We start from the raw sequence: 23,976 nt of genomic DNA on the forward strand, positions 1-23,976 counted from the left end.
CTTATAAAGTGATGGCCGATTTCAGCACACTGCTTCAGGAAGCTTCAGAGCACAATGAATCTGCACAAGCGTGTCAAATCTGCTGTTCAGAGCGCCAAAGTCACATGATTTCAGCCGTTGGCAGTTTGACACACGATCTTAATCATGATTCGATACATTGATTCATTGTGCTCCGATGCTTCATAAGCAGTGTTTTGAAATCGGCCATCACTTTATAAGTGATGTTTTTAGTACATTAATGTATCTTGAGAGAGGAAATGTCATTGCTGGCTATGGAGGCCTCACTGAGCCATCGGATTTCAACTAAAATATCTTAATTTGTGTTCTGAAGATTAACGAAGGTCTTACGGTGTGGAACGGCATGAGGGTGAGTAATAAATGAGAAAAAAGTGAGAAATACATGAGTAATAAAAGAATTTTCATTTTTGGGTGAACTAACCATTTAATGTGTTAAGTGATATAACATGATGACTTTTCTGTCGATTAATGTATCCAAACAGTTGCTTCCCTGTCTAATAAAACTCATAATAAACAGCACTAAAGTGTCTTTGATGTTTCCATGGTTTTTCAACAAAATAAAAAGGGAAATCGAGGGTATTGATGTCATTGATAGGCGACACATGGACACGGTGTGTGTCCTGGTTAAAATTGCTTATTTCTCTGGATTTAGAATTTCTTGGAAACATTTGGGATAATGTAAGCACACAAGTCAACAAAAAATATAACATTGTTTTAGTGGTTTTTGAATATTTTAATCTAAAAATCCTACATATTTGTGCCTTTAACTGGTTGCATATGTCAGATTTATTGCATGACTCGGGCAAAGAAAAGCTGTTGCTATCAAACATTGTTTACTTAATCAAGTTAGTGTAATGGTGAAGGGACAGATCAAATAGGCCAACTGATGGAAGGTTTGCGAAGAAATTTCATGCTCCCTTGTAAAAGTATTGTGTAGTATTTTCAAAATACAGTAGTTTATTTTGATACATGGTGTGGCTCCTGTATTTTGTTTATTTTGATACATTTAAAATTAAGGTATTTGGTATTTTATTTTAAAATACATTTTGATGTATTTTTGCCCATCCCTGTATGTGTATATGTGATATATATATATGTGATATATATATATATATATATATATATATATATATATATATATACACACACAGTACAGTCCAAACGTTTGGAACCACTAAGATTTTTTATGTTTTTAAAAGAAGTTTCGTCTGCTCACCAAGGCTACATTTATTTAATTAAAAATACAGTAAAAAACAGTAATATTGTGAAATATTATTACAATTTAAAATAACTCTGTACTATTTAAATATATTTGACAAAGTAATTGATTCCTGTGATGCAAAGCTGAATTTTCAGCATCGTTACTCCAGTCTTCAGTGTCACATGATCCTTCAGAAATCATTCTAATATGCTGATTTGCTGCTCAAGAAACATTTAATGTGTACATATATATATATATATATATATATATATATATATATATATATATATATATATATATATATATATATATATATATATATATATATATATATAAACACATATATATAAACACACACACACATATATATATATATATATATATATATATATATATATATATATATATACACCATATATACATATATACATATATACATATATACATATATATATATATATATATATATATATATATATATATATATATATATATATAAAATATAGTTTACAGAGCAATGTAAAGTGACATCATCCACGTCACGTCGTTGCTTAACCGAGAAGAATCCATTCAACATGGCGGACACTTGCAAGCGACCGGAGCAAACTTAATGTAACAATTCAAAACAAATAAATCAAAACATCTGTGAACATTTCTTATTTGTTTTTTGAATGTTGTAAGAATATCATGATAAAGAAATGTTTTAATGGCTGTTTTTACACAGCGCGGTAAAGCTCGTCATTTCCCCAGTGCTTTTGAATGCTATTTTAGCGTCACTGCTTATAGTGCAGTTTTAACGTCAAAACAGGGCAGTAATGTTAACGTTAGCTGGTATTTTTTTTTAGTAAATGCAGTCCTAGGATTTGAATGTTGCTCTTGTTAAGTGCACTGTTTAGGGCTGCGTTTCCCAAAAGCACTGTGAGCTAAGTCGATCATTGAGACCAGTGGTGGCAAATGCTTCTACAATCAACTTAGACTTACGATACTTTTGGGGAAACTTACTTGGTCTATGTATTATTTCTACCTGCAAAAACTAGACGCTAACACTAACTTCATCCAAGATTAGGTTAGGGCTAGGCTACCCAGACATGAATTTAGCAATATACTGAATATTAAGTTTACAAAACAAATCTACAAACTTGTAGTAAAGTTACAAACATTCTTTAATTGCAGGATAAACTGGATGCTGAATACTAAAGAGTGAGCCTCAACACTTAAGGCAACTTCTGTTGATTTGAAGTGCAAGTTGTGTGATGTCTCCTCAGATAACAGGACACAGACTAGTCTTTCTCCTTTCCAAACATATTGTTGGTTATATACTTACTTGTGTGTGTTTGTGATTTTTTAGGTTTGTGCTGAGTTTCACTGTATCAAAGAAAGCGATACACACCAGGAAGATTTCAGAGATGATGCGTGACATTGAATGTTTATGATCTTCCGGTGAATTCAGATTCATCCACACTAACCACCTCCATCACTGTCTTCAGTATATATAAAATAAAGTTGGCTTGCTTGTTTACCATGTTAATTTTCGTGTTTACATGTCAACAGGAAATAGAACTATTAGCAGTAAATATAAATGTCTAGTTTTAATCTCATTAGTTAAAGGATTAGTTCACTCCAAAATTTAAATTTCCTGATAATTTACTCACCCCCATGTCATCCAAGATGTTCATGTCTTTCTTTCTTCAGTCGAAATGAAATGAAGGTTTTTGAGGAAAACATTCCAAGATTTTTGTCTATATAGTGGACTTCACTGGGGTTCAACAGGTTGAAGGTGCAAATGTCAGTTTCAGTGCAGCTTCAAAGGGCTTTACACGATCCCAGAGGAGGAACAAGGGTCTTATCTAGGCAAGGCAAGGCAATTTTATTTGTATAGCACATTTCATACACAATGGTAATTCAAAGTGCTTTACATAAAGAAGAAGAATAAAAATAGAACATAAGGAATAGAAATAACAGTAAAAACAGATAATTTTGCTATTTGGATTTAAAATGCATTAAAAGTCAGAATCATGATGATACATAAAAGATATAAAAATACATTAAAAATGAAATAAAAACAGGAAAATAATTTAAAGAATAAAAAGATAATACGTATAAAATAAAGTGCAAACAGTTCGGACATAGCACAGTGCTCAATCAGCAAATGCATAGGTAAAAAGATGTGTTTTGAGTCTGGATTTGAATGTGGCTACTGTTGGAGCACACCTGATCTCTTCTGGAAGCTGGTTCCAGCTGCGGCTGGCGTAACAGCTAAAAGCAGACTCTCCCTGCTTTGAGTGAGCCCTTGGTATTTTTAAGTGAGTTGATCCTGATGATCTGAGTGATCTGTTAGGTTTATATTCTATGAGCATATCTGCAATGTATTGAGGTCCTAGGCCATTGAGTGATTTATAAACAAGCAACAGTACTTTAAAATCAATTCTAAATGCAACTGGAAGCCAGTGCAAGGACCTGAGGACTGGTGTGATGTGTTCATGTTTTCGGGTTCTGCTCAGAATCCTGGCAGCAGCGTTCTGTACGAGCTGCAGCTGTCTTATGGTCCTTTTGGGAAGACCAGTGAGGAGCCCATTACAATAATCCACCCTGCTGGTGATGAAAGCATGAACAAGTTTCTCTAAGTCTTGACTGGAGACAAAGCATCTAATTCTTGCAATATTTTTGAGATGATAATATGCTGATTTAGTTATTGTCTTTACATGGCTACTGAAACTCAGGTCTGACTCGTAAATCACATCAAGATTCCTGACTTGATTTTTAGTTGTTTGACCCCTAGAGTGAAGGTACATGTTCACTTTGAGAACTTCAACTTTGTTTCCAAACACAATGACTTCAGTTTTGTCTTTGTTTAACTGAAGGAAGTTTAGGCACATCCAATTTTTAATTTCATCAATGCTTTGACACAGGGAGTCAATGGGGATGTAGTCGTTGGGTGATAGGGCTAGGTAAATCTGGGTGTCATCTGCATAGCTGTGATATGCAATTTGGTTCTTTCTCATTATTTGGCTCAGTGGCAGCATATATAGGTTGAACAGGAGGGGTGCAAGTATTGAACCTTGAGGGACTCTGCATGTCATGGATGTCCACTCAGACTTATGGTCACCGATACTCACATAATAACCTCTCCCTTCTAAGTATGACCTGAACCATTTAAGGACCATCCCAGAAAGCCCAACCCAGTTTTCGAGCCTGTCAAGAAGAATGTTGTGATCGACAGTGTCAAACGCAGCACTGAGGTCAAGTAGAACCAGCACTGATAATTTACCTGTATCTGTGTTTAGGCGAATATCATTTATTATCTTTATGAGTGCTGTTTCTGTGCTGTGATGCGGTCGGAAACCAGATTGAAAGTTATCAAAGTATCCATTCAAGCTTAAGAACTTGTTCAGCTGATTGAAAACAACTTTTTCAATGATCTTGCCTATGAAAGGAAGATTTGAGATTGGCCTGTAGTTGCTCAATATGGTGTTATCCAGATTGCTCTTTTTCAGGAGGGGCTTAACAACTGCAGTTTTCAGGGATTTTGGAAAAGTCCCAGAGAGATGTGAGGCATTTACCACTTCTAGGACATCTGCTTCTAAACAGTTTAACACTCTTTTGAAAAAAGATGTGGGAAGTGTGTCAAGGGCGCAGGTTGATTTTTTAAAGTGCTGTACTGTTTCTTCCAAAATTTTACCATCAATTGCTTTGAAATCAGACATAATAGCTACTTTCTGAGGTTGTGATCTGATCTGTTTTACCCCAGTGCAGCTCAAGGATGTGCTGATCGCCTTTCTGATATTATTAATTTTCTCAGAGAAGAAGGAAGCAAACTCACTACATTTGCTGTCTGAGAGCATTTCACTGGGAATCTGACTTGGGGGGTTTGTTAGTCTCTCTACTGTAGCAAAAAGAGTGCGGGTGTTGTTTAAGTTTCTGTTTATAATATTTGAGAAGAAGGTCTGTATAGCTTTGCCTAATTCCACATTGAAAGCATGAAGAATATCTTTATAGATGTTATAATGGATTTCAAGTTTTGTCTTTCGCCACATGCGCTCAGCCTTTCTGCATGGTCTTTTCATATTTTGCACTGCTGTTGAGTTTCTCCATGGTGCTTTTTGTCTGCCACTTTTCTTCCTGACTTTCACAGGAGCAATGTTATCAATAACATTCTGTACTTTTGAGTTAAAAGAATCAAGGAGAAAATCAACAAAGTCTGCAGATATGCTTGGTGTTAAAGATATAGCCTTCATAAACAGTGCACTAGTGTTCTCATTTAAGCATCACTTTTTGACCGAGACAGATCTAGCTTCAACAGTCGGACAGATCAATATCTCAAAGAAAATACAGAAATGATCAGATAGCGCTACATCCTTAATGACAATAGATGAAATGTTTAGACCCTTACTGATAATTAAATCTAGAGTGTGTCCACGATTGTGTGTAGGTCCATGTACATGCTGAGTCAGATCAAAAGTATTCAAAACAGTTATGATTTCTTTTGCCATATTAGATTCTGCATTTTCTATGTGGATGTTAAAGACCCCAGTAATAGCAAAACAGTCAAACTCTGAGGAAATTGCTGATAACAGTTCTGTAAAGTCCTCCACAAAGGCTGGAGAGTATTTTGGAGGCCTGTAGATAACTATAAGTAGAATGCGAGGAGCACCTTTTAATACAATACCCAAGTATTCGAAAGACAAGTAATCACCAAATGACACTTGCTTGCATTGATAGACATCTTTAAATAGAGCAGCTACACCACCTCTCCTAACAGCTCTGCAGACACTCATAAAAGTAAAGTTAGGAGGGGCTGTTTCATTCAGGATTGTTGCACTGCAGCTGTCTTCAAGCCATGTTTCATTTAGAAGAATAAAATCTAGGTTGTTTGTGGTTATTAAGTCATTGACTAGAAGTGATTTATTTTTAAGTGAGCGTATGTTTAGAAGTGCTAACTTAACAGTCTTACTTTCTGTCTCTACAGTAATCTTAGTTTGACGTGTAATAGGTAGTAGATTAAATGGGTTTGCCAAACTGTTTGAAAAGGCCTTAGGCTTTCTATAACGTAATAAAACAGAAATAGAGAAAGCTGCAGGCAAACTGGGTTCACGCTTGTTCTGTAAACATTTGATAAAGTCACTGTTATCATAGCGGGGACCCGACACACATCACTGAGAGCTGTTATCGGTTGTTTTTGATTCACCTAGAACAGATGAAGGAGGTGCTGGATGCTTGGGTGCTGAATCTTGGAGCAGGTCTAATGCGTCACTGTCTCTCGGTGAGCTCTGTGGGCAGGGCTCAGTCAAGATTGTGTCTGCACTAATTGCTGGCTAATGCTAAACGTAAATATTCTAAAGTCATTATCCACGTCGGCACAAATGATGTTCGACTTCGCCAGTCGGAGATCACTAAAATTAACATTAAAGAGGTGTGTGAACTCGCAAATTCAATGTCAGCAAAAGTAATTTGTTCTGGCCCTCTTCCTGTTCGTCGGAGTGATGAGATAGTTAGCAGGTTATCATCACTCAATGGCTGGCTGTCTAAGTGGTGTGCGCAGAATAATATAGGTTTCATAGACAATTGGAAAAGCTTTTGGGGCAGACCTGATCTGTTGAAAAGAGATGGTATTCATCCCTCCCGGGATGGTGCTGCTCTTCTATCTAGAAATTTGGCAAATAGTCTTAGAGCTGAAACATGACAAACCAGGGCCCAGATCAGGACGCAGACAAACTGGCTAAACCGACCGTCTGCTAGCCGCCTCACGTCACAGAACTCAAATAATTCACAGCACACAGAAACTCTTTCACCTAGATATTATCACATAGAGACTGTGTCTGTACCTCGAACTAGTAAATACAAAAAACTTCCGAAACCTTTTAAGGGTAAAAATTTAATTGATGTTCAAAAAATGAAAATCACAGATAAATCAGATAAACAAATGATAAAGCTTGGGTTACTGAATATTAGATCTATTTCTTCAAAAGCACTTATTGTAAATGAAATTATCACAGACAATAAACTAGACTTGCTGTGTTTGACAGAAACCTGGCTAAAACCAGACGATTACATTACTTTAAATGAATCTAGTCCTCAAGGTTATGATTATCGACACAATCCTCGACAGAAAGGCAAAGGGGGAGGTGTTGCTGTAATTTATAGTAATATATTCAGAATCACTCAAAAGAATTTTAAATATAATTCCTTTGAAGTGATGGTGCTTTATGTAACATTATGTAAGTTGACATTTGTGCTGGCTACTGTATACAGGCCACCAGGGCACCATACTGACTTTATCAAAGAATTTGCTGATTTCCTATCAGAGTTAGTACTGGCTGCGGATAAAGTCCTTGTTGTTGGTGATTTTAATATCCATGTAGATAATAATAAAGACGCATTTGGATTGGCATTTGCAGACATTTTAAACTCTATTGGAGATAGACAACACGTGTCAGGACCCACTCATTGTCATAATCATACCCTAGATCTAATACTGTCGCATGGAATTGATATTGATGCTGTTGAAATTCTACAGCAGAGCGATGATATATCAGATCATTATCTAGCCTCGTGTATAATACAATTAGCCAAGGCTGAAAAACCACCACCCAGCCATAAATATTGTAGAACCATCACGTCTACCACTAAAGATTGCTTTATAAATAATCTCCCCGAGCAGTTTCATCGCCTTAGTATACCTGACAACTTAGTAGAACTCGATGCTGCAACAGAAACTATTGGCTCTCTCTTTTCCAGCACATTAGATGCAGTCGCTCCTTTACGTCTAAAGAAGATTAAGGAAACTAATCCAACGCTGTGGTATGATGAGCACACTCGGGCTCTAAAACGAGCTGTTAGAAAAGCTGAACATAGTTGGAAGAAAACAAAACTAGAAGTTTTTCGCCTTTCGTGGAAAGAAAAAATGATTGAGTACAGAACTGCTATAAGAAATGCTAGATCTACTTATTTTTCAAATCTCTTAATAGAAAACAAACATAATCCTAGGCATTTGTTTGACACAGTGGCTAAATTAACTAGAAACAGAGATTCAACTGCTGACGTTTCCATAGAGCACAGCAGTAATGACTTTATGAACTTCTTTACTTGCAAGATTGATAATATTAGAGAGAAAATTATAAACATGCAACCGTCTACAGTTTCGCTTCAGACAGTGCACTGTAGTGTCCCTGAGGTAAAACTAGAATCATTCACCGCTATAGGAGAGGAAGAATTATCTAAACTTCAAAATCAACAACATGTATGTTAGACCCAATGCCGACTAAACTACTGAAAGAAATGCTTCCAGAGGTCGTAGGTCCACTTCTTGATATAATTAATTCATCCTTAACACTAGGATACGTGCCAAAAACCTTTAAGCAGGCTATTATTAAACCTTTTATTAAAAAACCTCAACTAGATCCGAGAGATTTAGTAAATTACAGGCCAATCTCGAATCTACCTTTTCTGTCAAAGATACTAGAAAAGGCAGTTTCAACACAACTGTGTTCCTTTTTAGAAAGAAATGGAATCTGTGAGGATTTCCAGTCAGGATTTAGACCAAACCATAGTACTGAGACTGCTCTCGTTAGAGTTACAAACGATCTTCTCTTATCATCCGATCGTGGCTGTATTTCTCTATTAGTGTTATTAGATCTCAGTGCTGCTTTTGACACTATCGATCACAACATTCTTCTAAAAAGACTTGAAAACTATATTGGCATTAGTGGAATTGCTTTGGCATGGTTCAAATCATACTTATCTGACCGTTATCAGTCTGTAGTAGTTAATGAAGAGATGTCGTATCGATCACAGGTTAAATATGGAGTACCACAAGGCTCAGTACTAGGACCGTTGCTTTTCACTCTGTACATGCTGCCCTTAGGAGAGATAATTAGGAAGCATGGTGTTAGTTTTCACTGCTACGCTGACGATACTCAGCTCTATATTTCCTCGCGCCCTGACGAAACCTACATATTCACAAAACTAACAGAATGCATAGCTGACATTAAAAACTGGATGACAAGAAATTTCTTATTATTAAATTCAGAAAAAACTGATATCCTAATCTTTGGACCAAAAACTTCCTCACGAAAAAACCTTGAATACTCTTGACGGGTGCTCCATTAAATCTTCGTCCTCAGTTAGGAACCTGGGTGTGCTCTTTGATACCAATCTTTCATTTGAAAGTCATGTTTCTAGCATCTGTAAAACCGCCTTCCTTCCATCTAAAAAATATATCTAAATTACGGCATATGCTCTCAATGACAAATGCGGAACAGCTGTTTCATGCATTCATGACCTCAAGACTAGATTATTGTAACGCTCTACTGGGTGGTTGTTCTGCTCGGCTTTTAAACAAACTACAATTGGTCCAAAATGCGGCAGCTAGAGTTCTTACTAGAACCAGAAAGTATGACCATATTAGCCCAGTTCTGTCAACATTACATTGGCTCCCTATTAAACATCGTATAGATTTTAAAATCTTGCTACTTACTTATAAAGCTCTAAATGGTTTAGCTCCCCAGTATCTAAGTGAGCTCTTGGTGCATTATAGTCCTTCACGTTTATTGCGATCTCAGAATTCAGGCCAGTTGATAATACCCAGAATATCAAAATCAACTGAAGGCGGCAGATCCTTTTCCTATTTAGCACCTAAACTCTGGAACAATCTTCCTAGCATTGTTCAGGAAGCAGACACACTCTGTCAGTTTAAATCTAGACTAAAAACACATCTCTTTGCTCTTGCATACGCATAACACATTATCAATACATTAACATTTTTCAAATCCGTTAAAGGATTGTTACGCTGCAATATTTAGGTCGGCCGGAACCGAGAACTTTTCCTATAACACTAGATATACCTGAACATCAGAATAAGAATGGCATCTCCGCTAATATCTGTCTCTCTGCTTATCCTGAGGTTTGCCGGGTGCTGGATTCAGGCCGTATCCAGATCAGATGCGGAACCTGTGTCTGGACCTGACTACAACGTAGCCCAGGAGACAGTGGGCCTACAGACCCAGTTCTGGCTGCATCTATAATTCAGATTTTTAATCCCCGTATCCGCTTACATATATTTATATATAATCTATTTTTAATCTCTATAATAAAAATGTATAATTCAGATTTTGATCTCCATATCCATTTACATATATTATATATATCTTCCAAGGGGTTTTTTCCCCTCCTAGGACTTTTTTCCCAGTGCTAGCACGCTGGGTTTTTCTCCTAGGGTTTTTTTTCCATCCCTGGGAGTCAGCCGACATTGGCTTAATGTAGCACCATCTTGTATATGTTACATATTACCACGCTTGGTTGTACAGCTTATTTTTAACCACTTCCCTTTTTCTGTGCTTCTAATATGTAAAGCTGCTTTGAACAATTACCAATTGTAAAAGCGCTATATAAATAAATTTGACTTGACTTGACTTGGGTCTCGCTCCCTGTGTGTGCCATCGATTAATATGCTGATCAGTTCCGGCACTGAGTACGGTCTGTTTAGGGGCATTAGATTCATGGGACTCACCGACTGTGGGCTGAGGACGTCCATGACGAGGCTCTGTTGTGTGTTCCTTCTGGTTTGGTAGTCCCGCAAGTAACTTTGTTTCAAGAACTGCAATCCTTTGTAGAAGTCTGTGGCAGTTTGTGCAGCAGGTAGATTCTTCAACCAGAGGAGGCATATTATTTCTAATCCTTTTGGATGTAGGCAGCTGTGTTTTCCCTTCTCCGGAATGTAAGCTGATGGCTGCCGTCAGTGGGAGGCTGGTTGGATTAAAATTCCCCTTTTTTTGTAGCAATTCTTCCAGTTAAAAAGATTGTTGTTGCCAAGATTTGTCGTTTGAGCACTGTGTTGATTTGCTGAAGTTAAAATTAGGAGATAAAATATAAAAGCAATAGAGCAAAGCGCGGAGCTGTAAACAAGAGCGTCCGAACAGTAGCGAAGCAGGAAGTGGGAAGTTCTAAATGCCTACAGAAACCATCGGCCATTTTCTAAAATAAATAATAAAAATGATATACTTTTTAACTACAAATGTTCATCTTGCACTGCTCTGCGATCCGCCATGCATTACATTAGAAAGGTCACGTGTAAATCCACGGAAGTACCGCAGTAGGGCAAAAAACTTCATCAAAATCGTCCGATATCATTGTTTTAACTTTTTTTTTTGTTGTTGTTGTAAAGGCCGTTTGGCTTAATCTTTGCATGTTTGCTTTGTAGACACTGGATCGGTACTTCCACCTATGTCACACACACGTGACCTTTCCAACGTGATGCATGCATGGCGGAATGAAGAGCAGTGTAAGATGAGCATTTGTGGTTATAAAGTATATAAATGTCAGAATGTTTCACTAGATAAGACCCGTATTCATCATCTGGGATTGTGTAGAGCCCATTAAAGCTGCACTGAAGTCCACTATATGGAGAAAAATTCTGGAATGTTTTCCTCAAAAACCTTTTTTTTTTTTTTTCGACTGAAGAAAGAAAGGCATGAACATCTTGGATGACATGGGGGTGAGTAAATTATCAGGAAATTTTCATTTATAAGTGAATTAATCCTTTAAATTTACAGTTTTACCCTCTATGCTTATTCCAGGAAGAGTTGTCCAAGCCAGACATCACTGACATCAACTGACAAAAAAAACTTCACTCCTGTTGATTTTGTCATCATGGACAACGAAAGTCCTGCAAGCACTGCAGTTGTGATGGAAGATGATCTTCCAGTGTGTTTGACATGTTGAGAAATACACAGTCAAAAGGTTTTAAAAAAAAGGTTGAATAAAAGAGCATGATGAATTATTAGCCTTATGCATAGGTGTATTTTTGAGTTAATATTTGTATTTAATAAAGTACCACTGCATCAAAATAATTGAGAAATGAAAAACATTAATGGTAAACAATAGTTTTAAGTACAGTGCACTTAAACATTAAATAAAAAAATAAAATAAAAAATTAGTTTGAAAATTGTTATTTATATTTATTGTTTACTTTAAAAATTGAGTTGATTTACTTAAAAGTTTTGAGGTAATCGGTGTCTACAAAAATTGAGTAATTTGAGCTTAATAGGTTTTACGGTGCATTTGTGTTCCATGGAAAAAAATAAGACTTACAGTTTTGAAGTGACAAGAGGGTGAACAAAACTTAAAACACATGCTTTAACTACCAGGATGAAGCTGGGGTTGTTGTGGTTATGTGGCCAGTGCAATGTGGATATCTCCATTTGTGTTCCATGGAAGAAAATAAGAACTACAGCTTTGAAGCGACATGAGAGTAAACAAAATTTAAATCTTGTGCTTTAATTACCAGGATGAAGCTAGGGTTATTTCGGTTCCTCCAACTGAAGGACGGGACGCTGATCTCAGGGTAGAGTTTCTCATGTAGTACCTCACAGCCATTGTGAGTGTGGCCACTCAGAATGAGGCGTGGCTTGAACCACCACAAGAGCTGTTATTGGAGAAGATTGTGTGCTTTTAATATTCATATATTGAATATAATGTTCTTGGCTTATTTTGGTCAAGAACTTGCTGATATAGACTGTATGTGGTTCTAAGTTCCTCAAATCAACAGAAATCTAAATATATTTGAAAGAGGGGATACCATGAACCTCAAAGACTTTGTCAATTGGTTTCGACATGGTTTTATATAAACCTGTGAACCCTGACTCCCAGATATTGCATAGATGTCAAACAATGTTTGATTTTAAAAAGCTTGGCAGAGTATAAATGAACATGCCATCTGAGAGTACAACACCCTTTGATTAAAAGTAGCTAATTTGGGGTGTGTTTCCCAAAATCATTGTTAGCCAACTATAATTTCCAGTTCCTTTTTTGCTGTATATATTCCATTCACAATTTCATTAAAATTTTTTTTTTTTTTTTTTTTTTTTTTTCATGCTACTAAGAAGACCAACAGCTATGTATACTACAAAGTTTTCTTATTTAATTACGGACTTGAGACTGATATAGTCTTCAACAAGCAAACCCAGCATAACACTATATTGGTCTGAAAGAGATACAGAGAGCCTCAGCTAGCTAAGGTGAGAAATAAATGCAAATGTAGCGCATTACTTTCCGTAAAAAAGTAAAAACTAATTGTTATTTTTTGGGGGGAGTAACAACATATTGTAACACATAACTTTTAAAAATAACTCCACCAACACTATTTGTGTTTATGTTTACTGAGCATCTTGTTTTTACCTTTTTGGAGGCACTCTTAGATATAACATCATAGCGCTCCCGAAACAGCTGGTATCGTTCATCCAGAGGGGCTGCGTCCACATCTGTACACATGGCATCACTCTCTCTATACAGAGGGTAATGCTAGGAAACATCAATACCATTATTAAAGTGAAGAAAATAATACTGCAATTTCTAAAGAAACGCATTCATTAGAAATACCATAAAATATTGCACCTTACTACAACTACATATGAATAATAAAATGATTTTAGTTATCATGATATATACAGAAAAACACAATCTCACCTGTAGTAGAACAGGTGCTGTTGGGGCAAAATTCTCTGTGTGCTTGCACTGGCCATCATGCTGTGCACCCTAACATAGTACAAAAAGTTAAATGTACACAACAACAACCACAATAGAATCAGTCAAAATGTGCATCACAACATTAAACTGTAAAGAAAGAAAGATATTTGAATTAAAAGAAAAAAAAACAGCACTAATATTAATAATAATAATAAATATAGCCATATGCAGTAATCATTGGGGTCCACATTTGAAATGTATCCTTTTTTTAAAAAATATGAGGCCGTATTCACAAAAAAATTGTAAGGCTTAAAGTTAATCCTAACATGGAAATTTAAGAGCAACTCTTAATAATTAGGGGTGTGTCGCTCTTAATTTTAGGACTTGTACATTTTTCTTCAAATAGTAATTCACAAAGCAATTTAAAGCTGAAAGTAGCTCCTAAACCTAGTACAGCTTCAGTCCTCACAAGTTCTTCTGAATCCTTAAGAGAAACTCAAAAACTATCCAAAGCATGGCTGCTGTTGTCAATCCGTGTCACAACCAAGTAAATATAGTGGAATATTACAATGACATTGACCTTTTAAAAAGGTCATCACAAGGTTATCACAAATGTATTTTAAGTGTAGTTTGCCTTTCTTGGTCTGTATCTTTGGTGGTTCTGTATTATCCATCATTGGTATATGCGTTCAGTATTTTTGAAATGTGGTTTAAATTTTAAATATATCCACTAATTAGATTAATTGATTGAGGAAAACTGAATACAATTAGCCATAGAAGCGGAAAAGTCGGTTCCAGATGCTTTAGCAGCTTCTGCAGGCCCTCTGAGGAAGGCCTTCTTGAAGTTCAGCTTGGGCTGTTGGCCAAAGGGAATGTTGTCACTGACAGCCTGGTGTGACCCGAGGGGGAGTTGCCAAGCAGTTCTCTAACTGCTCTGGAGCCTTTGTCTCAGCCATATTTCTTGGCAGGCACTCTCCTTAAGCATGGCGGCGTGGGTATATCATTCCCCATAGCGTTTGCCAATGCAGAGTAGAAGTTCACTTTCGAAAGGGAACGTCTCAGGTTAGGTATGTAAACAATGTTTCCCTGAGAACAGGGAACAAGACTCTGAATTTCCTTGTCATGCTTCGGGCTGCCCTCTGAACAGTCCCTCAAGACGATGGATAATGACTGCTTCCCCAGGCGCGCCTTTTATACTTCCGGGTCGCGCCGTATGACGTCATAGGCTGTCGCCGGCCCTAGGCATTGGAGTTATTTGATAGTTGGCTTTCAGAACACTGAGTCAACGCAGAGTCTCGTTCCCTGTTCTCAGGGAACCATGGTTACGTACATAACCTGTTACATACGTTCCCCTACCGTGATTTGAGGAGATAATGAAAAAGCAAATTCACTGGCAAAGGTGTGATTGTTCCAAAATGTCAAACATGAGTGTCCCTTCAATCTCAGGCTGGTTGGAAGGAAAGTAATTGGCATGTAAAGTTCCAATACAGTAGACTTTTATTTCATTTCAAAATAAGATTTGAAGTGATGTACACCAGGTGTCATTTAGGACAAGTATTTCTGTTTAAAAGCAAAGATTCAATTTTATGAATTTTCTACTACAGTTGTTTTCAATCCTGGTCCTGGAGACCCACCACTCTGCACATTTTGTACATCTCCCTGTGAAATCAAAATGTAAGGTTTTTATTATTATTATTATTATTCCCTTTCGAAAGGGAAAAAAAATCATACTTTTAGAATGAATATGTTAGCCTTAAAGTTATGAATAAGCTGGTGTGTTCCAAAACAATGACAAAATTCGCATTTAGGATAAGCAATTCAAAACTTAGTCTCTCACTTCCGCTAAAAATGGATCACGGATTTTTATGACATCACATCTTATCATGACGCACTTCATCTTCTCATCAGATCTTCTTTCCAATCAAATGCTCTCTAGAATCTAAAGCGTCCCACCCCCTACATTATAAATAGACACTGAAGCTGTGGCTGAAATTGGTCACTTGTTCACACATTTACTATTTTCTACATGGTGTATGGCACCTAGTTCACTATATTAGGGGATATGGAATGATTAAGACAGTGTAAATATACTTTCTATTGAGGCAAATAAAGTCTGGTTTCACATTAGTGTCACTCAAACCTCAGTGCGCACAGCCTGCTCTGGTCCAGAGACTCAATAGCACAGAGCGGATGATAAGTGTGGGTCAACGCGGACCACAAAACGTATCGTACCCATTTGAATTCTGCACAGAATGCAATATTTTAAAGCGATATGGAGGAGATTAGGAGGAGAAACGGTTAGAGATTAGAAGGAAACTGAGGTTTTACAGAGCTCAATGGCTCTGGCTGAGCTGTAATATAAATGAAATTGTGTTGGCTATTTTAAAAAAGGGGAGAAGCTGTTTGATAGGTCCTGCCCTGTCTTCCTGTTTCAGTTGAAATTACGTCACCACACTGAATAATGCTGCGCATTATAAGGCACTTCAGTGGGCCTTTATACACACCTTATTCAGGTCACATCAGCTCAATAGGTGAGAGATCCATTAATTGAACTAAGGATGTTTCTCAATACTCAAATTGATAAAGAAAGCCATCTTGAAGGATATCTCAATTCTCTTATTGCACCACAAGGAGTAGGGCTAGGACAATGAATCAATGCATCGCGAATCGAGAAATATTCTGGATTGTTTCTGAGATTTTCCGAATGCATCGCAATTCTCTGTCGAATAGATTCTGAGCTTAGTTTTTAAGAGCAGATGGCACTGCATGCTTTAGAAACAGCCGTACTCTGCTTGCTTCCAATTCCTTATACACACTACTTGAACCTTCTATGAAATAATCATTAAAGTTTGAAAAGGTTGAGGCTAATTACAAGGGTGTTTACAGTGAGCTGTTTACATTAATCTCGCGTCATAAAAGCATTCTGAAGTGCAAGTACATTCTCAGACTCGGCCGAACACACAAACGCTCTTCTTCTTTGTGATTTTTTGTGTGCGGTTAAAAATCTATATCCTATGCAGAAGTCTTTCATGTCGAGAAATCTGATGCAACTATAAATTCTCCTCCCACTTCACATCTGTCACAATAATTTTAATTTACATTCACAAATGTCATTTTTTAATTTCAACATAATTTTAATTTTAATTTTACCTTTGCAGTATAAATAAACCATACATCTCACATATTTCAACAGGGCATCTTGCGTTATTATTTATGAATTTCTTAACCAAACTTCAACAACATAAGGGCAGATCCCTTGAGCGCAGCTAATAACACTGTGAAGTGACGCTTGAGTGTACAAATAAGCTGTCCTTCGATTCCTCTGTTCTCATTTTTTTCCTTGCATCCTATTGGGGTGGAGCTGATATGAGAGGAAAGGAAACAAGGATGCACAAATTACAAATGTGTACCAGCCTAAGGGTTCGTCTCGATCAGCTTCATAGTTCAGTAGTCAAGGTACTGATCAGGGAGCCATTTTAACCCTCTGGGGTCTGAGGATTTTTGGGACCCTGAAGAAGTTTTGACATTTGTGCTTTTTTCAGTTGTTCATAAACATATTAATGGCAAAAGTGTCATTACACTGTATTCAGCACAAACTAGGCTACCATAATATGTGAGCAACATGTACGTACATGTTTGTATTTTTGAGAGAATAACATTTATGCGTGGTTATTGAAAAAACTAAAAACATTAGTCACTGAAATAAGGCCATAAAACAAATACTAAATATGTGTTCACAACACTTCTGGGTATTGGAGGTTGTAGACTAGAGTTTTTGCTAGAGACTTTAGAGTTCCCTGCCTACTTGTTCATATAAAACAATATATTGATTTAAATTTTGTAAGACACTTTTTTTTTTTCAAGAAAGACAGTGGAGGCGTGAATAATTTGGAATAATACTGTGATTCACACCTGAGAAGACAAAGACCCACATAATGACCCGCATAATGAGCCCTTTCATTCAGGTAGGCTATATGAGAGAAAACTAAAAAAATCAAAGTACAAAGTAGTTTTTTTGTAGTTTATTCAGAATATAGTTAAAATGCACCCTCATTTATTCAAAATGTGTCTCATTTATATTTTTGAGTATACAGTTTTACCTGGAAATAAATCCTGTTCAAAGATATAAGTGAAAATCACTTAAAGGGGGACTCAGTAGTATTTCATATACACTGTCTGGAAGTTAGTCGGGCCGATACCAACAACAAATGTCTAACCAATCAGCATTAGGGGGCGTGTGACAGTCGAGGAGAGAGAACGAGCAAGAGGGAGATTTGAAAATAAGAAAAAAAAAACTGCAGAATGAGAAATGGGGGACAATACAAAAGAGCTCAAAAGAATATAACTGGAATGAAGGTTTATGCCTGGGCAAAATGCTTTAGGACCCACGTTTATATTAGAAAAGCTTTCCAGTGCTGGAGAGAGCTAAGTAGGAAGGCCTGAAAACAGATGCGGAGGCTGCTTTGATCATCTGATCATGTGAGTACACTGGATTTTGATTGTCTGGAGCTGCTGTGCTGTTTGCGACTAACAACAAACACTTTGTATTTACTCTTGTGTACTGTATGTTTATTTTTTTGTGCTTCTTTGTCATTCATTCATTAACTGTGCTTTATTTTTCGTGAAGCATTTTGATGCGCATCAGCTGTGATAAACAGACATGCACTAGCATTGCGTGTGTAACAGTGGCCAGATTGTGAGAGTTCTGCAGTTAAACTACTGCACACTGACGATAATCATTGATAGTGCATTAGCCTCACATGCCAGCAGTGATCGTGCTGGGGTTTGAGACCGACTCAGAGCAGGACGGTAAGGATTGGAGTGTGAGTTTTGGAGGCGGAGCAATGAAGAGAAGGGTGGGCAGGTGGGGCTGATCAGGAGGCAGGTGGCTGATCAGGAGGCAGGTGGCTGATCATGTGATTTGGTGATGGGCGTGTGATGGGTGCGCGATTCAACATGGCAGCACGCCGCTGCTAGAAGAAAGACAAACTTTTTTTTTTTTCTTCAACTCTTCAATTCCTCTTTTCCCCCCGCCAAGACATCACCTGATTAAAACCTGGATTACGACTCAGAACAGGACCACCTGGAAGATTACATTGACAAATTTTACAATAGACTATGTACAATGGGCCGATCACGCAAAGCCAAAAAAACGCGCACTTCGGACTCTCCCATATCAACTGATTCTTCATCGTCACCAATATCCACTCCTATCAAAACTAACTGCTGTTCCGACGTACTTTTATCAATCAACGAGCGCCACAAAGAATTCCAAAACCTTCGTCATAGCCTGGAATATAGTCAACAAGTTGATTCGCTCACAGAAGAAAACAAATCATTAAAAAGCTCCGTGGACACACTCACCGCTAAACTTTCAACTGTAGCCACTCAACTCACCTCCGTCACCGCCGAAAACAAAGCTATGCAAGAAACCATCCTGGATCTACAGTCACGCAGTATGAGAGACAATTTAATCATCTCTGGCATTCCCGAATCATCCACCGATGACCCCGAAAAATCTGTTAAGGACATGGTTAACCAGCTCAAACTTACACCAGAGACTGTCGAACAAATCACCTTCCATCGCGTACACCGTTTAGGACAGAAACCCCTCAACTCCAACCGACCCCGGCCCATCATCGTCAAATTTGAACATTTCAAACAAAAAGTACTGGTTCAGCGACAAGGCCGGCAGCTAAAAGGGACTCATTACGGACTCAATGACCAATTTCCACAAGAGATCATCCGCCGACGTAAGCTACTCTTACTCTTTCCCATCCGGAAAATCAATGATCAATCAAGGTAAAAAAGCAATAATTACAGTAGACAAACTATATATTGATGGACAATTATTCAGAGAAAAAGACACTACCCCACGGCTTTATTAATTTCAGAAACTGTGAAGTGATGTATAGACAATAGACCCCCTGCTCCTCTCTCACTCTAACTCTATCATCCCCCCTTTCCTCCCCCCCCCCCTCTTTTTTTTTTCCTCTCTCTCTCTACCACTCCTCTTGTCAATTTATGCTCTTAACATTAAACAACTTGCACCACACACATATATTGTACACTAAATGCACCAAATTAGCCTTTCTGCTTGTTGTTTACATGTTTTGTTGTTGGTTATGAGAATCTCTGTTTGTCCTGTTGATTTTTTTTTTTTTTTTTTCATTCGCGGAGTTGGCTCACAAACAAAAAAAAAACAAAGTCCTAAATTACCTAAAAAATACACAAGCTGATATATGTCTAATACAGGAAACGCACTTCACACAATCTACACAAAACAGCTTAAAAACTACACATTTTAACCACTGTTTTTCCTCATACTATAATTCAAAACAAAGAGGTGTATGCATCTTAATAAACAAAAAAATACAATTTAACCACCATACAACCATTTCAGATCCTGAAGGCCGTTTTATCATTATTAACATTTCAATCAACAATAATCCAATAACAATTGGCAACATTTATGGACCGAACTCTGATGACCCCTCCTTCTTTTCAAATTTCTTTTCCTCTCTTTCAAACCTTGCTAGCAGTCCAATAATTATAGGCGGAGACTATAACACCATAATCAATCCACCATTAGACAGGTCAAAACATACAGGCAAATTCTGTCAGTCCTCCAAAACAATAAAACAGTTCATGAGTGATTTTGGTCTTGGCGATGGTTGGAGGCTACAACACCCATTCGCCAGAGAGTATACGTTTTATTCTAATGTCCACCAAACCTACTCACGCATTGATTTCTTTCTAACCAGTAATTCAGTCATACCAAATATCAAAGAAACCAAAATTCATCCCATCAATATTAGTGTCCATTCTCCGGTAACTCTCACATGGAACACACCCACCATACAGAAGCACCCCACTAGATGGCGTTTTAATACATCACTCTTGAAGGATCCAGAATTTGACAGCTACTTCAAGAGAGAGTGGACATCTTTCCTTGAAATAAATGACTCTCCAAAGTCACCAGCATCACTGGTCTGGGAAACATGGAAAGTAGTATTACGGGGAAAAATTATATCATATTCAGTTCATAAAAAAAAGAAGGAAAAAGAAAAAGAAGTCCAACTAGAAGAAAAAAATAAAAGAATTGGAAATTTTACACGCAAATAACCCATCAGAAACCATCCATAAAGAATTAAGAACAAATAAATGCTTGCTTAATGAAATAATAAATAAAAGAAACCAATTTCTTATTCACAGACTTCGTCACGAGACTTTTCACCATAGCAATAAATCCGGAAAATATTTAGCCAGTCAAATCAAAAGAAATAAAGAAAAAACAGCTATAACGTCTATTAGAAACTCAGCAGGGAAACTAACCAATTCACCAATTGAGATAAACAAAATATTTGAAGAACACTACAAAAAATTATACTCATCTGATCTGGACCCAAACCAAGAAGACATAAATCAATTCGTTGATAACATCCTACTACCGAAACTCAACCCAGAACAAATTAACTCTCTCGAATTACCAGTCACTGAAAAAGAACTCCACTCCGCGCTGAAACACATGCAAAATAATAAGGCACCAGGACCGGATGGCTTCCCTGCTGAGTTCTACAAACATTTTTGGTCAACCTTAGTCCCACTATTCAGTAGAACAATAACAGAAATAAAACAAAATGCTAAATTCTCATCCCACATGAACACAGCGCTTATATCACTTATCCCTAAACCCAACAAAGACCACACCCTCACATCTAACTACCGTCCTATTTCACTTATAAATGTCGACATAAAAATCATCAGCAAAGCATTATTCCATAGAATTGAAAAAATTATACCATATATCATCCATCCTGATGATATATAGACCGGCTTTATAAAAGGTAGACACGCATCCAACAATACTCGCAGATTATACAATTTAATGCATTACTCATCAGCACAACAGAAAGATACACTCATTGCCACATTAGATGCAGAAAAAGCTTTCGACAGGGTCAACTGGAAATTTTTATTCACCACACTACAAAAATTTGGCTTTGGAGAGTCATTTATTAACTGGATCAAGATTTTATACACATCACCATCTGCCACAGTCACAACCAATGGATTAACATCACAAAGCTTCACACTGCACGGGAGGACAAGGCAGGGATGTCCACGCTCTCCATCTCTATTCACCATTTTTATTGAACCCCTAGCAGCAGCTATCCGTCAAAACCCATCGATCAGAGGTATTGAAACACCACAACAAACACATAAAATCTCACTTTATGCAGATGATATTCTACTATTTATACAAAAACCATTAGTATCCACTCAAGAAATAATTAAAACAATCCAATCTTTTCAAAGATCTCAGATTATGCAATAAATTGGAACAAATCATCCATCCTCCCTTTACATAAAACCAAATGGGATGTGGCGCCCCACCAATCACCTATACCTATATGTCATGATCACATCACTTACTTAGGCATCAAAATTTCCTCCAGACTGTCAGAGTTGGTAACACTCAACTTCACACCACTGCTAAAAAAAATAGAAGATGACTTGCTTCGATGGCTCAACCTTCCAATCTCCATAATTGGCAGGATAGCGGCAATAAAGATGACAATTTTACCAAAAATCAATTATCTATTCTCAATGATTCCAACCCACCCCACACTCACCTGGTTTAAATCGCTAGACTCCATTATCACTCACTTCTACTGGAAAAATAAAACGCCAAGGATAAAACTTGCGACACTACAAAAAAACAAGGCTCAAGGAGGACTAGAAGCACCAAACTTTCATTACTACTCAATGGCTAACCAACTGCAATACATATACAAATGGATCCACCCCACCCAATCCGATATTATATGGCTAGATATAAAACAGTCACTATGCAAAGAATTAAATATAGCTGACATACCATTCCTTTCTAAATCAATCAAACGACACACATGTTTTAATGCTGTAACAATAACTTCCACTCTGACAGCCTGGTGGAAATTTCACCAAATCACAAATTCTATACTAGCTCCGTCTAACCTCACCCCACTGTGGAACAATCCTGACTTTATAAGCAATAAAAAAAATACTGAACTTCCGCACATGGGCTGAAAAAGGTATCACTCACATTAAACATTTTCAAATCCAATACATTAACAACATTTCCACAGTTGGCCCAGGAGTTTGGCATCAGGAGCAATTAATTTTTAAAATACCTACAAATCAAATCTTCTGTTCTGGCAAAAATAAACATCAGAGCCACAAAGTTAGAACTTCCACCCGCAATATCAGACTTGGTTAACATTCCATCCCAAAATAAACTTCTTTCTAAAATATATAAAATCATTTCAAATCAACTTCAGACCATATACTTGCCAACAATAAAATGGGAAAATGATCTCTCAATAGCTCCTGATGCCAACTTCTGGACCCAAATCTGCAAAAACATCTATCTTATGTCCAAAAATGCTAATCTACAATTAATACAATACAAAACACTTCACAGAACACATTACACGGGCAATAGATTAGCTAAAATGGGTTTTACATCAGAAATTTGCACACATTGCAGTCAGAAATCCACAGATACATACATCCATGCAACCTGGCACTGCACTCCCATCAAATAATTTTGGGAAGAAGTAACACAGTCACTATCCACTTTAGTGGGTTGCCACATCCCACTATCGCCCTCTCTCTGCTTGTTAGGGGACCTCACAATAATTACTGATAAATCTCTAAACTTTAAAATTCTCCTAATAGCTTTAACCATCGCCGAGAAAACTATCCTCTTGAACTGGAAAACTCGCAACAACATACACATTAACCACTGGAAAAATCTCCTTACTGACTTCATTACATTTGAATATACATCTCCCTCCTATAATTATTCATCTGAAACATACCTCTGTCATCCAACACTTTCTGACCTCTTACAACTCTGAATCCCTTCTCTATCCTCAACTTCAACTCCTCCCACCTTATAATCAAACCACAGATATTACTGCATTGCTGTTATTGTTGTCATCATTAGTGGCGTTCTTTTTTTTTTTTTTAGGGGCCAAGCACCGAAGGTGCTTAGGCACCTATTGTTATTGTTGGCGTTCCGTACGCTTATTAGGGGCCAAGCACCGAAGGTGCTTAGGCACCTATTGTTATTGTTGGCGTTCCGTACGCTTATTAGGGGCCAAGCACCGAAGGTGCGGAGGCACCTATTGTTATTGTTGGCGTTCTTTTTTTTTTTTTTTTTTTTTTCTTTATTAGGGGCCAAGCACCGTCGTCTCGAGCCGCCCGCTTCCCGCTTCCGGTCGCCTGCCAGCCTGTCTCCTGCCGCCATC

The 23,976-nt window shown here is 37.3% G+C and overlaps 2 protein-coding genes across 23 annotated transcripts in view; one reads left to right on the plus strand and one right to left on the minus strand.

Annotated features, from left to right (window-relative positions):
* The window catches only part of mppe1 (metallophosphoesterase 1), a 323,001-nt gene that overhangs the window by 211,323 nt on the left and 87,702 nt on the right, over nucleotides 1–23,976 (minus strand). For 16 of the 22 annotated variants that reach the window (XM_067377835.1, XM_067377834.1, XM_067377831.1 and 13 more), the window contains 3 exons: nucleotides 13,679–13,747; nucleotides 13,391–13,513; nucleotides 12,498–12,638 (listed from right to left, as the gene is read on the minus strand). In XM_067377835.1, coding sequence (XP_067233936.1) covers nucleotides 12,498–12,638; nucleotides 13,391–13,513; nucleotides 13,679–13,747 — 333 coding nt within the window. Of the gene's footprint in view, nucleotides 1–1,742; nucleotides 11,912–12,497; nucleotides 12,639–13,390; nucleotides 13,514–13,678; nucleotides 13,748–23,976 lie in introns of those variants that run through there. The other 6 variants (XM_067377827.1, XM_067377832.1, XR_010893769.1 and 3 more) reach the window with 5 other exon arrangements.
* Nucleotides 17,349–23,976, plus strand: part of LOC137013837 (uncharacterized) — a 49,405-nt gene continuing 42,777 nt past the window's right edge. Inside the window, exon 1 of the mRNA XM_067377812.1 lies at nucleotides 17,349–19,431. Within this exon, the coding sequence (XP_067233913.1) occupies nucleotides 18,804–19,431 (628 nt within the window). The 5' untranslated portion in view covers nucleotides 17,349–18,803. The remainder of the gene's footprint in view (nucleotides 19,432–23,976) is intronic.

Source organism: Chanodichthys erythropterus, chromosome 23, assembly GCF_024489055.1.
Source record: "Chanodichthys erythropterus isolate Z2021 chromosome 23, ASM2448905v1, whole genome shotgun sequence".
NCBI lineage: Eukaryota > Metazoa > Chordata > Actinopteri > Cypriniformes > Xenocyprididae > Chanodichthys > Chanodichthys erythropterus.